Source organism: Macaca fascicularis, chromosome 2 (genome assembly GCF_037993035.2).
Source record: "Macaca fascicularis isolate 582-1 chromosome 2, T2T-MFA8v1.1".
Classification (NCBI taxonomy): domain Eukaryota; kingdom Metazoa; phylum Chordata; class Mammalia; order Primates; family Cercopithecidae; genus Macaca; species Macaca fascicularis.
Genome location: NC_088376.1, coordinates 101,170,426 through 101,185,846, shown reverse-complemented (window position 1 = coordinate 101,185,846; position 15,421 = coordinate 101,170,426). Strand labels below are relative to the sequence as shown.

General features: G+C 53.9%; 2 protein-coding genes across 37 annotated transcripts in view; one reads left to right on the top strand and one right to left on the bottom strand.

The window, feature by feature from the left end:
- TTC21A (tetratricopeptide repeat domain 21A) overlaps positions 1–4,120 on the bottom strand; it is a 32,852-nt gene extending 28,732 nt beyond the window's left edge. For 9 of the 11 annotated variants that reach the window (XR_012430986.1, XR_012430987.1, XR_012430988.1 and 6 more), the window contains exons 1-4: positions 3,937–4,120; positions 2,587–2,716; positions 1,651–1,761; positions 775–941 (exon numbers count right to left, since the gene is read on the bottom strand). Coding sequence is in view for 6 of the 11 variants with exons in the window: in XM_074031724.1 (XP_073887825.1) it covers positions 775–941; positions 1,651–1,761; positions 2,587–2,716; positions 3,937–3,963 (435 nt within the window). In the remaining 5 variants the exon portion in view is untranslated. The remainder of the gene's footprint in view (positions 1–774; positions 942–1,650; positions 1,762–2,586; positions 2,717–3,936) is intronic. The other 2 variants (XM_065540370.2, XM_074031721.1) reach the window with 1 other exon arrangement.
- GORASP1 (golgi reassembly stacking protein 1) lies at positions 3,423–15,419 on the top strand. Of its 26 annotated transcripts, none has more exons than XM_074031727.1 (9): positions 3,423–3,585; positions 8,246–8,326; positions 8,910–9,113; positions 10,702–10,788; positions 10,927–11,057; positions 11,301–11,499; positions 12,287–12,437; positions 12,971–13,045; positions 13,297–15,419. In XM_074031727.1, the coding sequence occupies exons 3-9, from the start codon at positions 8,985–8,987 to the stop codon at positions 13,548–13,550; spliced, it is 1,026 nt and encodes a 341-aa protein (XP_073887828.1). In that variant the 5' UTR covers positions 3,423–3,585; positions 8,246–8,326; positions 8,910–8,984; the 3' UTR covers positions 13,551–15,419. The 26 variants fall into 26 exon arrangements, 23 of the variants coding, with proteins under 23 accessions (XP_073887828.1, XP_005546751.1, XP_045242396.1 ...); XM_005546694.5 differs by having other exon boundaries at positions 12,893–13,045; XM_045386461.3 differs by having other exon boundaries at positions 8,840–9,113; positions 12,893–13,045.
- The last annotated feature ends 2 nt before the right edge of the window (positions 15,420–15,421 follow it).

The following is a 15,421-nucleotide window of genomic DNA, read 5'->3' as shown; positions in this document are numbered from 1 at the left end:
AAGGAGTCTCTTTAGATACTGTTTCCTAATTAATCCCTTCCCCTGCAAGAAATGTTAATGCCTCAGATATACCATATCTGTGTATTGTGTACTATATATATGTGTGTGTATTTTATACATAAAGAATAAGATTTTTTTCATCTTCTCCCCCAGGGACCATGTCTACACCCTTTGAAAATTGATATCAGCCCTGCTGAGAAGGCATGGTCTAGACTGAGGCTTCAAATTCCATATTAGTGCAGATATACAGTATATGGGCTGTACTGCATGAGCCACCATTCAGTTCCAGCAGAGCACTATAGGAAGGGAATGGCCCAGTGTGACCAGCTCATCTGGGTCCTCAAAAGAACCAGTAAGTCTGGACTAGCCTGGGCAACATGGCAAGACCCAGTCTCTACAAAAAATGTAAAAACCAGCTGGATGTGTTGGCACCCACTTATGGTCCCAGCTACTTGGGAGGCTGAGGTGGGAGGACTGCTTGTGCCTGGGAGGCTGAGGCTGCAGTGAGGTCTCAAAAAAAAATTTCTTAAGAATATGGTGCAAGCCATAGAAAATCTATCTAGAAATCAGACTCTATGGACAAACGCCAATGAGTAACCTCTGCTAAGCCCAGAGACAACATACTTGGGGCAACTGTGAGACCCAGTATTTCGTCAGTGCCTGGGTGTGGCTCTCCCCCAGTTTCAGGGCCCTTTGTGGGAGTAAGGGCCACCCTGCTATTATGTGTTTGGATGCTGCTTTCTTCGCCTGTTGTCCCCATGGTGTGGTGAGTACCTCTCTGAAGCCTCTAGAGATCTTCAGCATGCGGTCAATGTACTCTTTGGCCTTGTCATGGTGGCCTATGAGCCAGAGGAAGACACCAGCATAGTACAGGGCAGTCCCACTGACTGTCTTGCGTATTTCCTTCAGGCTGTACTCAAGCTCCTGAATTGCTTCTCGGTCTGTAAATCCAAGAGCGAAGGAAGAGGGAGAGTTAGGATGCGGAAGTCTGCCTAGTTCTGCAGGGGCCACCAAGAGCCCAGAGAACTACCTCTGGGTCTCTCTCACACACTGTGGATCTCCTTCAACATATGCAGCACACCGCGTGCAGTCCAAGGCCTAGAAACCAGCAGTACCTGCCCTTGAGATGCCGCAGGGGCTGCCCCGGCCTGGACTCAGGTGTGCTCTCTGAGATTATCTTCTCTTTTCTGTGCCCAGCAGTGTGCTGAGCAGGCAGACCAAACCAAAATCCTTAGCCTCAGGCCCACAACTTATTATGAGTGGGGAAATAGTAGTCTGTAGTCACTCTTGGACCCTCTCCCTGACTCTAGAGGGGTGGAGATTAGGGGTAGAATTATATATATTAGCTGGTTTTTCTGACAAGATCTTGGCAAAGAAGAAGGGTGTTTCCCCAACTCTTGGGATCTGAAGCATGGACCCCTCCCACTGTCATGGGTTCTGCCTGCTTCCACTCAGTTGGATCCAGGCATGGCGTCTTCTCCCAGACCTCCAAGGGGAGACGAGCAGCAGTCACTTCTCACTGGTTAACAGCATCTGCCCAGCCACCAGGGCACACACCTCCTTTGGCAGCCCTTGAGGGACTGTGTATCTCTGGGGCAGGGCTTTCTTTCCCCTGGTGGGTCAGGCCTGGCTGAGCATGGTGGCACTCACCAATGATTTCACATCTTTTGTGAGCATAAATGAGGGCCATGGTGGAGCACAGGGACACGTCTGGGTGATGCCTGATGCTTTCCAGGTCACTGATGGCATCCTGGATGTGCTCTGCAAAGACAGTCCACATAGTTATACTCTCAAGCTCCAGGATTAGAGGACATGAGACTCTGTAGCTGACCCAACGGCTCAGCACTACCTGCCTTTGCCCAGAGTCAGAGGACTAACTGGTCTGAAAGGTCCCCAGTGACCCAAGCTCCCTGAAGACTGGGGCTCTGGGAAAGAGCTGCTGGTAACATGGTCCAGGCTGTTGGGGGCTGGAAATCTTGGACTTGAAAGGTGTACCTGTGAGTACTTGTGGGGATATGTGTGAGGCTGCAATCATTAGCTGCGTCAGTTCTGAAGAAGGACTTCAGGCAGGGCTTTCCCAGCTAGTGCTCAAGAGCCACTGATTACATTTATCCCTCCATGTCCTCAGATACTGGCCATGGGCCATTCGGCCAGTCCTCAGCCCAGGACCACCTTCTGAATGTCAGCGCATCTGCACCCGCATGGGCCCCACTCCTTTCCCTGTACCTGTACCATACCCACCTGTCCTCACACCTACCTCTTCCTCCTCCTTTGCCTGCATTACCAGTTCTCAGCTTCCAGGCCTGGAATTACTTCAAGAATCATGCAGCTATCTCTCCAATCACTCATTTTACAGAGAGGGAACCCGAGGTGCAGAGCAGGGATAGTGAGCGCTCTGAGGTCTCAAAAGTCAACTAGATATGGATTACGTAGGCTTCTGTGGATTCCCGTGGGAATCCAGCCGCTGAGTATGAAACTGTTTTTATGGGACCATAGCTAGGATACAAGGAGGCATCCAGATGGAGCCAGAGTGTTAGGGCCGGGCTAGTGCCTGGGGTCACAAGACCAACACTGCCAAGTCCTTACCTTCTTTGAGGACTCCATAAGCTTTAAAGAACTTCAACACAGGGTCATTGCTGAATTTTTCCAGGCCCACAGCTGCAGTCTGCTGCACATGGTGGAAGTACTTTTCCTGGCTATAGTAAATGATCCCAGCCTGTATGAAGGAAGACATAGCTGCATTAGCCCAGTCCCTTCTCTGTCTCTGTTCTGTCCCAGATGGGATGAGACCTGCTCCCTTCCCTATCCCCTGCTCCTCCTCAGTTCTGCAAAGAGAAGAGAAAGAGGAAACATTCAGGCCTCATCCTGTCCTCTAACAGCCCTGGGAGCAGCTCCATGTAGTTTCTCCAGGAAAGAGTTTGGAGGTGTTTGGGGGATTACCAACAGATTCTGGTTCAACTATGACGGGGAATACAACCCAGGCTTTGTCTTAGGAAGGGAATAAGGGGGAAAAATGAGGACACATAATAAGAAAAATTATACCAATTGTAGTTACAAGCTATTGTGGGCTTCATATCCACTATCCTGTACACAGCCCTCTCAGTATCTTTCACAGCTAAGGAAGCTTAAGCCCATGGACTATAGCTTGACAAAGGGGCTGAGATTTTAAAGTTAAGTTTCACTTCCCCCAAGGTTTGTGAGTGCTAGGTTGGGAACAGATGTGGTTGGACTGTAAACAGCCTCGTGGGCCATACGAAAGAGCCCAAACACCATCCTAAGGGTAACAGAAAGCAGAATGGTTTTAAGGCGAGGGATGTTTTCAGAGGTACATTTTTGCAACAACCACTCTGGCTCTGGCTGCTTCTGCGTGTGGGGAGTGTGTGCTGTGGTGGCAGCAGGGACTACTGCTGCTGAAGAGAGCCAGAGCAGAGAAACCAGATGGGAAAGGAGGCTGTTGCAGGCGCTCAGGGGGAGAGATGGTGCTGGTTCTGGGCTAGAAGATAAAAAGATAAAAAGAAAACTCAGGAGACATTGAGGAGCTGGCATTTCTTGAAGACAGGATTAGAAGATGAGTATAAGGAAGAGGTATGAGTTAAGGCTAGGAGATTAAATAGTGATGCCATCAACGGGGGTGGGAGGCGCAGGCGAGAGTGAGCTGGGTGGAAGAAGGGATGATGACAAGAAAGGATAATGATAGTGATGAGATGCGCTGGTTTGGGGTAGCTCAAGAACCGGGGATGCTAATTTAGGGCTCAGGGAGCGCAGAAGCCCCGGAGAAGATGCGCTTGCCAGGAAGAATGGGGCAAGAAAGGGCAGGACCGCCTGATATATAACTGAGGACTGCGAAGGGTGGCAGGAGAGTAGCAAGGCACGAGGTCGCTGTGTCAGAGGCGGGGAGTCACGAGGGAGCGGTCGGACAGCGCCCAGGCCACGCACCATAAGGGAGGAGTCATTGCTGCTCATCTCGGGCCGCTCGCGGCTCCGAGTCCGGGTCTGGTGGGGCGGTGCGGAGCGGGATTCCCGAGGCAGGGTCGTGGGCACTCTATCACGGCGGGCGGTTGAAGGCGTTACAGTCCTTGGAAACGGAGCTGCTAGCCGGTTGCTAGGAGCGTCAGTGTCTGGAGTGGGAGGAACAAAGCGCTTCACGTCACAAGGCGCAGGAATCGAGCGCCGAGAGAGCGAGTCCGTGCTAGTGGCGCCGGGTCGGCCTGGGTAGGCGAAGCGGGAGTGGACCCGGATGCCGAGCGGAGCCGCTGCCATGGGCCTGGGCGTCAGCGCTGAGCAGCCCGCGGGCGGCGCCGAGGGCTTCCACCTGCACGGGGTGAGTCGCCGCCGCAGCGCCGGTGACCTTGGCAGGGCGCTCGCAACCCCGCGCCTGGGCCTCCGGTCGCCGGCTGGCTGGCGACTGCGGCGGGGTCCCGGCCGGAGTGTTTTCGCGTGGGTGGCGGGCGGTGCCCCCTGCCCGGTGGGAGCCGCCTGGGAGAGGCGGCCTCGCGGGACTCCCGGACCCTGGCCACTCTGCGGCCACGGTCGGGCCCAGCGCCCGCACCAAGTGACAGCAGTGCCGGAAGCGGAGCGTTTTCCCGGTCCGGCCGCCGGGAATGGCGCTCCTCCCGGGTGAAGAATGCACCACTGCCAGTCAGGACGCACTCTTGCACTTAGCACATATTTACGCTCGCCTGCCGCGTCCGCGCTCCGTGCTGGGCCTGGGAAGAGAGTCAGCCATGCCGAGGACAGTCCCGGGGGCCGGGGTAACCTAGTGGACGCAGCTGCAGGAGAGCCCGTCGGTGCGCATCCCGCCAGTCGTAGGGTCGTAAGGGCTTCCGAGTGTAGAGGACCGGTGCAAACCAGCCACGGGATAGTGGGGAAGGGGAGGGCCAGGAGAGTGCTGCAGAATCCTCGAGGAGAGCGTTTGCAGCTGGGGAGGGTCCCAGCCTTTAGATGCCTCTACAAGGAAGTCTGGGCGAGCAGGCTTCCGGAAAGTGGAGACGGAGTGGGGTTCCTAGAACGGAGTGGGCTGTGAAGGTGAGGAGAGGGGCCGCAGCCTGATGGAGATTTGTGCTTGCGGAGAGGGAAGGGCTATAATGTAGGTGAGAGGGGCTGGGGGTCTCTCACCTCGGAATGCTGCGGGGAAGAGGCGTCCCTGCACCCCCCTTTCCCTAGTGAAAGGCAGCTGGATGCAGAGATGAGTGGAGACGGGCAAGTTTGTCGGTTTGTGTGTTTCGAATGTAAGGTCTGTTGCCAGCTAGCCACATGAGAGGGCTAAAGGAGGAGTTTCTTAACGTGAAAACCGGGCTGGCTTGGAGAACCCAGAGTTGACAGGATTTGTGCTTGGTAATGGGCTTTCTTACAGTGAGGCACCAAACAGCAAGTGTTGACAGTGGAATGCATCCAGCCAGGAGCGTCTTCCAACAGGTTTGATTAAAGGCAAAGGAACTCAGGATATTGGCAAGAGGAGGGGTAGGGCGATGATGGGAGCTTCGGAGATGGGAGGAACCTGCCTGATGGAGAGGGACAAATCGGAGAGGGACCAGGGATCAGAGGCTGTCATCACAAAAGCATAGTTTTGAGCTCCTACTCTGGCAGGCAGAATTCTAAGGCTCTAGAGATAAAGCAGTGAACAGAACAAACATGGTCCCTGTTCTCCTGGAACTGACATTTGGAATGCTGGTAGGGAAAGAAGGGAAATGAAAAAAATACATGGTAGGTGGTAATTACTAGTGATAAAAATAAAGCAGGTTAAGGGGATACAGAATAGTGAGTGGGTGCTGTTATTGATAGAGTGGTCAGGAACGGCCTCTTCTCAAGTCACATTAGAACAGATGCTTCTGAAGGAAGTAAAGAGTGGACAATACAGATATTTAGGGGAATAGTAGTAGTCCAGGCAGAAGGACCAGCTTGTGCAGACTCCCCGAGGTATGTTGTGCTTGTGTGTTTGAGGAAATGCCAGGTGATGCTGGTGTGCTTGGGTGGTGTGGCCAGTGTGAGGAGGAGACCAGAGCAGACCACGTAGGACCTTGCCTGTTGTCCTGAAGATTTAAGATTGTATTCTGAGATGTAGAACCATCAGGAGGTTTTAAGTGGAGGAGTGACATGACCTACTTACATTTAACAACATTGAAGAACAGCTGTGCTGCATTCTAGAAATATTGGCACCTCGCTGTGTGCCTAACACTTTGGAGAAGTCACTGCCCTCAGTGAGCTTAGAGTAGTGGCAGATTCACCAGGAAACAGCTGTTAGGAGAGGGCAGTGGTTGGGGGAGGGCTCTGGGTTGGATTTCCTGGGGTCAAATTGCTGAATTACTGAGTACTTGGTCTCATCTGTCATTTGAGGTTATTAAAAAGGTTAAATGATACATAAAGCAGGTGAGGTGGTACCATCCCCTGGCACTCAGCCGACCAGCCCTTAGTAAGAATAAGCTGTGATCACTGTGAGTTCCATTAGGTTCCCTGATTGGGAAGGATAGGGTGGAAGCATTAGGAAAAGCAGCACTAAAGGGCCATGGGGCAGGCTGGGATGGGAGCCCCTGAGGGAGCTGGATAGCAGGCAGTGGTTTCTGAAGGGGGAGCAATACAGTGGGCAGCAGCATAGATTATTTCAGCTGTGGAGCCATAGTGAGTTGTGACGAGGCCCCAGGTAAGAAAAGTGGAGTGTAGCCAAGCAGAAGACAAAGCCATAGGAGAGGGTGGGTGGAGGTACTGGGTGGGTCAAGGAGCCCATCCTGGGGCCTGAGTCTCTGGACCTCATTAATGATGGAGAGCAGCTGACATGCAATGCTGGGGAGTGGGGAGGGGAATAGGCAGGCACCTGACATGGAGTGGTTTGGAAGTGGCCGTGATCAGGTAGGGGCACTGTCCCCAAGCTGTTCCTGAATAACTGTCCTGTGGTTTTCAAAAGATCCCCTCACTCCAAGGGTTAGAGGGCAGGGCCCAGAGCTCCCCTGCAGTGGGGCCTGGGAGCAGCTTGCCTACTGGGCCAGGCCAAGTAGGGCCAGATCTGATTTCTGGGCTGCACTCACTCCCTTTGGAAGCCATGGCAGCTTCTGGAGGTGATAAGGAGGGGCCCAGTTGGTGATGCTGCCAGAAGGGAGTCCTAATTTCAGGGGCAAACTGGCCTTAATCTCAGCGATTTGTTCTCAGCCTAGTCTTCATGAGCTGTCCTTCAGGTTGGGGAATCCAAAACTGGAGGGGCTGGTGTGTAGCAGGAGCCATAGGGCCTTTCCCATGAGGAGGCAGCAAGAGCCTAAGTCCTGTGCCCTCTGAGCTGGGTCTGGCTGGTGTCTACACCAACAGGTCATCAAATGCCTATAGCCAAAAGCCAGAGGGTGCGGGTCCATCTTCGGGTCTAGGGCCTTGGGACAAAGCCTGCATTGTTTAAGCCAGGCTCTGTAAATGGGGCTTTTGGGATGGATTTCTGCTGCAGCCTGCAAGGCCTGGTGGTTGTGCTTTTGGAGACAGCAGCAGTGAGCTGGGGAGTTCAGGGAGGGGCAGGGAGCACCCTGGGACTGGGAATGCTTCCTGGAGGAGGTGTCCTGCACAGGCATGGAGGCTACACTATGAGGCTGGTAGGGTAGCTGAGCCAGTGGGAGGCTCCTCAGTCCAGAGCCAGGGTGTGGGGATTGGCACTGCCCACTCACTGGGCTCCCTGGCTCAGGCCCAGTTCTACCCCTGGGGTCTGCTCCTCTGCCAGTGGCTTTCATTACCTGCTGGACTGAGCCTGGGTCTCCCACCCCAGAGGCTGGGGACCCCTGGGATCTGGCTGCAAGCTGCCTTTCCCACTCCTCTTTCTGGGCACAGCCCTGGGTATATCCCTCCTGAGGCCTGCCCACTTCCACTGCACATCAGGGCCCTCCCTTCTTGTCCAGTCTAAACCTTTCTGGTAAATCCTTTTGGCTTTCCAGCCAACCCTAGCCCAGCCCTCTAGAGCAGCATTCCCGCAGGCCTGGGCCAGCCAGTCTCCATACTGCCTCCTGGGAGCCCCTAATGATGTCCTGGGCTATAAGCCATTTCTGAAAGCATCTATGGATCATAATCAGGAAGGAGCCATTTTCCTAAGAGGAAAATTTTTGCTCAGGAAGGTAGCAAGAGACCATGGAGTGAACCTTGAGAATGCCCAGAACAGTTCACGCCAGGCATGTGTTCTGGCTGGCACACCGGGAGTGCTGATGGTTCCTGAAATGGGGGAGAGGGCTACTTGGAGAGTCCCAGGGTTGGCGCAGTGACTGTGGCCTTTGCTGTGGGACAGGTGCAGGAGAACTCCCCAGCCCAGCAGGCGGGCCTGGAGCCCTATTTTGACTTCATCATCACCATTGGGCACTCGAGGCTGGTGAGGTTCCCCAACCCTGCCTCTGCTTTGCTTGCTTGTGTGTGTTTGTGTGTCTCCATCTGTCCCACAGGCCCCAGTCTACCCTTCCCTCCCTTTTTTTCTAAAGGGAGTCCCAGCCCTGTCTCCCCTTCTGCCAGGGTTGTACTTAGAGCCTGACTGGGGCCCTGCCCAGTGCTCAGTTTCTGAGCTCTCTGGGGTGGACAGAGGACAGATGGCCTCTTGGAGGTGGCCACAGGCCCATGGGGCCTGCCTCCTGGGCGTGAGGGATATGAGGGCCCTGGCCAAGGGGCAGCTCAGAGTGGGGCAGCACTGGAATGCTGTGGATCCCAGAGGCTTTTTGCTTGCTTTTTCTGGCAGGCTGAGGAAGGTTTGGCAGTGCTTGGGGGAGGTAGGGGTCCCAGTGGCTACAGGCTTAACCCTGGTCTGTGAACCTGGCCCATCCACTACCTTGGCCCATCCCCACAGTGACCCTGCTGGGGGCTGCTGCCCACTAAGGCCCTTGCCCCATCTCAGGCCCAGACTTATCTGAGGGTCCTAGCCTGGGCATGGAGTGGCCTTGGAGTCAGCCCCACTGCCCCCACAGAACAAAGAGAATGACACACTGAAGGCACTACTGAAAGCCAATGTGGAGAAGCCCGTGAAGCTGGAGGTGTTCAATATGAAGACCATGAGGGTGCGCGAGGTGGAGGTGGTACCCAGCAACATGTGGGGCGGCCAGGGCCTACTGGGTGCCAGCGTGCGCTTCTGCAGCTTCCGCAGGGCCAGTGAGCAGGTGTGGCATGTGCTGGTGAGTGTGGGGTATGGTAGGGCAGGGTGTGTCGGAAGGATGAGTTCACTGGGGCAGGTCTGGATGTGGGCGGGGTGTGAGGGTGGGACATGCAGGAGTGGGGCGGGAGCCTTGGAGCCGTGGTCAGGGAAGACAGAGGGCAGGATGTGGTCTCATTCCAGTGTCCCAGAGAGGGCAGCTCATTACTACCTGAACAGTGTACCTTGCTTCCCGTTAGCCATGACTCAGCACTTTCTTACCTTCTATACCTAGGTTACTTAATTTGAAAGGCAGAAATACCATCTACTGGCATGGTGGTTGGACTGCTGGAATGCTGCTGCTTTTATTATTTTGTGTCCCTCTGTGTGTGTGTGTGTACGCGCACACACAGAGCCATGTGTTGCATGACAACATTTCAGTCAACCACAGACTGCATATAAAATATTGATTCCATAAGATTGGAATACCATATTTTTACTGTACCTGTTCTATGCCTGAATGTTTAGCCACACAGATACTTGTGTTACAGTTGTCTACAGTACTCAGAACAATAACATGCTGTGCAGGTTTGTAGCCTAGGAGCAATAGGCCACACCATATACTCTAGGTGTGTAATAGGCTATGTGTAAGTTAAGTTCACTGTATTATGTTTGCACAACAATGAAATCAACTAACAATGCATTTCTCAGAATGTATCTCTGTCAATAAGCAACGTGACTGTAAATATACTGTTTTTTTCTGGTGTATTGTTATATGATTAATCGATATCTTAACGAACCTCAGTGACCAAGCTGTCGTAGATGTTAGTCTGTCCACAGACACACGTGCACACCCAACACCTGTGCTCATTGATGGTATCTAAGTTCTTGAATGCTCAGTCCTGTAGCCTGGTGGAAGGAGGGTGCTCTGAACTAGAAGTTGGCTGGTTTGTTTTCTAGCCACTTATTTTTCTCACTGACTTCTTGGGAGAGCCTGGCCTTCTTGCAGCCTTCTTTAATCTGCCCATGAGGGAGAGGGGACTGATGATGCAAATTCCTTTGCATTTCCCAGGGAGATGGGGAGTGGTGAAACTTCCCAAGGGAGAAAGGAATCCTTATTTGTACCCAGTTTTGCTCATTGTCCTCACCTCCAACCCCTAGGGGTCTTTAGGCACATGCTTGCAGCAGAGGCAGCAATGTAGTGGGGTACCTCCTGTAGCCAAGGTGTGCTTTTCTTCTTTTCATATATTTCTTTATTTTTCTCAGTAACCCTATCGTTAGATACTGTGTATCTTGCTTTTAATTGTGGGGAAACTGAGGCTAGGAGAGGTTCAATAATGTGTTTTCAGTCATATAGCTGGGCATCTGGAGCCAGAAGTTGAGCCCAGGGTCAGCTTCCAGAGCCTGGTGCTGAGCCTTACCATGGTATTGCCCTCTGCTGGACAGGCTGTAGACCTGGGGGAGGTAGGGGAATGGAGGGGTGAAAAGAGGGAGTATGGGCTTGAAGCCCTGCTTAGGGACAGAGGACAAGTGTCCCACTCACTACTTGAAAAGGCAGTTCCCCCTGCCCTTTCCCATCCCCCAACCACACCTCTAGTAGCATGGCCAGTGGCTTGCGGTTCTTTCTCCAGGATGTGGAACCATCTTCACCTGCTGCCCTTGCCGGTCTGCGCCCCTACACAGACTATGTGGTTGGTTCGGACCAGATCCTCCAGGAGGTGAGGAACCTGTAGCTTGCCCCTCCCTAGACCCTCTGGATGTGGTGTGAAGAGAAGGGTGCTGTCCATGAGAAGTGTCTGGTTTTGTTGAGGCTTTAGCCCTGGAAGCAGGCCTCAGGTGCTATGCGTTTCTCACAGTCAGAGGACTTCTTTACGCTCATCGAGTCTCATGAGGGGAAGCCCTTGAAGCTGATGGTGTATAACTGCGAGTCAGACTCCTGCCGGGAGGTGACTGTAACTCCCAATGCAGCCTGGGGTGGAGAGGGCAGGTACTTCATGGGGTTGGAGGGCTGCAGGGCCAGGTGGGTGGGGCGTGACCATTGGGCATGGACCTCAGAGTTCTATGGTGGAGATGGAGGAGGGTTGGGCCCTTGTCCCAGGGATCCTGAGGCTGACCAGTGTTTCAGAAGTACTCTTTTCAGTCCCCTTATTGCTGGTAGTAGGTGGGGATAGCAAAGGTAGGGAGGGCCATGGGACAAGCCCCTGAATTGAATGTTTCTGGCCTTCGGCAGTCTGGGATGTGGCATTGGCTACGGGTATCTACACCGGATCCCAACTCAGCCCCCCAGCTACCACAAGAAGCCACCTGGCACCCCACCACCTTGTGCTCCACCACCTGATGCCCCACTGCATGATGCCCTACCACCTGGACCCACCCTCGAGGACTCTCCTTCCCTGGAGACAGGTTCCAGGCAGAGTGACTACATGGAGGTATGTGGGGAGAATCCATCAACTGGGAAGAGAGAAGACTCTAGAGGCTGCCCTTGGGGAGCCATCAGCAACCCTCAGGGGCCTGTGGGGCCTTTGTGATCTGAGAGGCCCATCTACTTCTGGGACCCAGTGGGAGCAGGCAAACCATGCCTGGAGCAGTGAAACTCACTTTTGGCTTTCCTGCCCCTTGGGTCTAGAAGTGAGGGTGGAGGTGAAGCCCAAGTTGTCATCTTCATTTCATGAGCGGGAAACTGAGGCTCAGAGATGGGTGCTTGCTGTGCCTGTGAGTTGTGGCAAAACTGGACAAAGGGCTGGGCCTCCAGAGCCACAGTTGGGATGGTTGTCTGGCCAAGTCTGCAGGGAAGTGCTGGCCCTGCCTTCACAGCTGATGAGTGGGTCCTCTGAGAGCACCTTTGGGCACTGGGCTGGTGCCTGGGGTCTGGGCCAGGGAATATTCAAGGATGTTCTCCAGGTACGCCTGAATTCAAGGAAGGCCCTGTCTTCTTGTGAGTCATTGATGGGGCAAAGGGACTGTGTCGGGGCCAGGTGGGCACCTGGGATTCCTCATCTGAGTGGAAAGAGTGCTCCCTCTCAGTGCCAACACTGCAGGGGAGGCCAGGACAGGCCCCTCAGGCCTGACTTCCTATCACCAATATAAGAAGGGGTGGCTTATTAAGGCCATTTCCTTCAGGCAGAGCAGTGCTCCTGGGACAAGATTAGACTGCAAAATTCTTCACCTTGAGGCACTGTCCTGATTGTCCCCTACCCATTTCTTCTTCTTCCCTAGGCCCTGCTGCAGGCACCTGACTCCTCCATGGAGGATCCCCTTCCTGGGCCTGGGAGTCCCAGCCAGAGTGCTCCAGACCCTGATGGACTTCCCCATTTCATGGAGACTCCTCTTCAGCCCCCACCTCCAGTGCAGCGAGTCATGGACCCAGGTAGTGGGCAGACCCTGGAGAGGAGTGGGCCCCAGGCCTGGGGCTGGACTTTGGCAGGAATGTCAAAACTTTCCCCAGGCCCTGCCGACCCCTCATATCTCATGTACACCAAGATATTAATAGTTGCATACCATCCAATCTAGTGTACAGATGGGGAGTCTGTAGTCCAGAGAAGAGAGGTGGCCTTCTTCAGGTCACACAGCAAATTGGAGACAGAGCAGTCTAGGCCCACTGCCACTGTGCTATTCCCATAATGACCAACTCCAGGTCCCTTTCTTTCCTCAGAAACAGGCAGTGTGGGAACCTCTTTGAGGCTGGGTGAGGTGTATCACCAGGGTCTGAGGCGATTACAGTCTCACAGGCTGGGCCAGATGCCCTAGGCAAGTTGAACCCAGGGTGTTGCTTTCCAGCAGTCAGGTTTGATGCTGGCAAAGAACTGCACCACCCTCCCCTAGGCTTCCTGGACGTGTCAGGAATTTCCCTCTTGGACAGCAGCAATGCCAGTATGTGGCCCAGCCTGCCCTCTTCCACAGAACTGACCTCCACAGCTGTCTCAACCTCAGGGCCAGAGGACATCTGCTCCAGCAGCAGTTCTCATGAGCGGGGTGGTGAGTGGCCATCACCTTCTGAAGTCCTCTGGGAAGGACCCCGGGTTGTTGGGAAGGCTGCCCTCAATTCTTCAGCTGGGCAGAAGCAGGCCATTGGGTTGACAGAGTCACACCGAGGCATTTGTATACTCCATCTCCAATCCCCCATCAAACCTGGAGTGGCAATGGGGGGTGGTCAGTGGGGTTACTGGCCCTAACACCATGGCCCTAGGTTCTTGCAGGCCTCCTCAGCCTGATCTTCTGTGTTGCAGGTGAGGCTACATGGTCTGGGTCAGAGTTTGAGGTCCCCTTCCTGGACAGCCCAGGTGCCCAAGCCCAGGCGGACCACCTGCCTCAGCTGACTCTTCCTGACAGTCTCACCTCTGCAGCCTCACCGGAAGATGGGCTGTCTGCCGAGCTGCTTGAAGCTCAGGCTGAAGAGGAACCAGCAAGCACAGAGGGCCTAGATGTTGGGACGGAGGCTGAGGGGCTAGCCAGCCAGGCCCAGATCTCTACCGCAGAATAACACCCTGGGCTGTGACAAGGCCCCTGGTGACATTTCATGAGGCCCAGATGTGGGCAGGCAGCCCAGGCTGCACTGTGCGGTCAGCTCCAAGCTGATCCTAGCCCTGTGCCTGATCCCAGCCCTGTGTGTTCAGCTTTCTAGGCTGTAGCTCCAAGTGATGTGCAGGGACTTCTGCTGGCAGGGGGCTTCTGTGTCCACTCAGACTCTACTTCTAGTGTCCAAGAGGTAACCTCCCAGCATTTATCCTGCCTGATAGTCCTGGCTTTGGGGGTTTCAAACAAGTCTTTCTGGGGTAGTAGAGGGCTGGGAGCAGCACCCCAAATTGTTTTATAGGAGCTGGGGTAGGAGAGGAAGGATTCTTTGCTGCTTGGGTGGGGCATAAGGCCTCAGTGGGTGGTGAGAGGGGGCCACGGGCCTTGTGGGAGGACATCTTTTGGCCGTGTACCCTCAGGTCCAGTGCTTGGTCCTGCTCTGGTCACTGGGGCTGCCCAGGAGGCAGCAGGGTCTGGTTATAATCCAATGTGAAGATGAGGTGAGGAAGGAAGGGGTTGCTGTCCAGGGTTGGCCTGGTTGCTTTGATTCTTCCTGCACAGCTCAGCCCACCCCATCTGTACTGGAAGGGACCCTGAAGCCCTGGGACCACCCCCTTTCAAGTCCCAATCACTGAGTCCTCTGTCATGTGTCCTTGTCCGCAGGCTACACTGCCACACTTGGCTCAGGCTGGCCACCATGCTAGTCACGGGAGGGGGAGAGAGGCAGTGTACTTGCCCCCCTCTCCTGGAGGGAGGTGGGTTGGAAATTCTAGGCCCTTCAGCAGAGACCCATTTGTGCCCAGACCACAGTATTTCTTCTTCCTCAGGGCCTACATACCACAGACCTGTATCCCCAGTGGCAACTCCTGTTAGCTCCCAAACTTAAACAACTTAAACAGTGATCTCTTCTAAATATACAAGGCATCTACCCAGCCTCAATAGTGAATAAAAGTCACAAATTTAAGTTCAACACCCTAAGCAATTTCTCAAAGCCAGTCTACCTGACTAGGTCTATTCACACACAGTTTCCAACCCCAAGGGGGAATTAAGGGAATAGATTAAGAGTAGGTAAAGACCCTTCTGTTCTTTCCTGTTGTAGGGGAGGAAGCTGTTCTCCCCACCCCAGGTGCCTTTGCAGGTTAAGGCTAGGTTAGGCCCTGCACTCCATCCGGGGACGGCCCCTCATCACCTGAAGTCCTCTGCTGTGTTGACTGGACCGTCACTTCCCACACTGCTAATTATTATGAAAGCTGTCTCTGGTCTTGTCTTCTAGCCTGTGCCTAGTTGAAAGTCTCACCTTTACAGGATCATGTGTAATGCTGGTGTACATGCATGGAACTCACAAGCTCTGTCAGCTGTGCAGGACAAGGAATGCCTGCTCTGGGGGGCACAGACCAACTATATGGAGGGAGGGCCCCAAATCAGCAAACCCTAAGTTTGAAGCAAACCCTTCATTTAAAGCAAACCCTTGTCAAGCCTACCCGAGCAGCTGATACGTGTGCAGAACAGTGAGGCATTGTGTCCTGGATCGTCTGGGAGCCCAATGTCAAGTCTGCAGGAATGCAGGAAGTAGAACAGAATCGCCACAGGACTGTTCTGGGGCCAGCTTCCCTTAACTCTGTAGCCTGGCAGTCTGACCCAAAGTTGCCCTCACCCGAATGTTCTGGCTCTTCCCTCCCTCACTTTTACTTTCCCTTCCCCCATAAGTTGGAGGATAAAATGGGTATCAATGCTAATATTTCCAGGGAGAACATGAAACCAGAGGTTTCTTTCTTTCTCTGTAATCTGCTATGAAAGAAAATGACAAATGAAAATAAATGTGTACTACACTTCGAAATA

What these genes read in the sequence shown, in the direction of transcription:
- GORASP1 (XM_005546691.5), top strand. Translation starts at nt 4,238, where the DNA reads ATGCCGAGCGGAGCCGCTGCCATGGGCCTGGGCGTCAGCGCTGAGCAG. An exon ending in GCCTGGGGTGGAGAGGGCAG is followed by an intron (nt 11,058 to 11,300) that starts GTACTTCATGGG and finishes GGCCTTCGGCAG; the next exon opens with TCTGGGATGTGGCATTGGCT. An exon ending in CAGTTCTCATGAGCGGGGTG is followed by an intron (nt 13,046 to 13,296) that starts GTGAGTGGCCAT and finishes TCTGTGTTGCAG; the next exon opens with GTGAGGCTACATGGTCTGGG.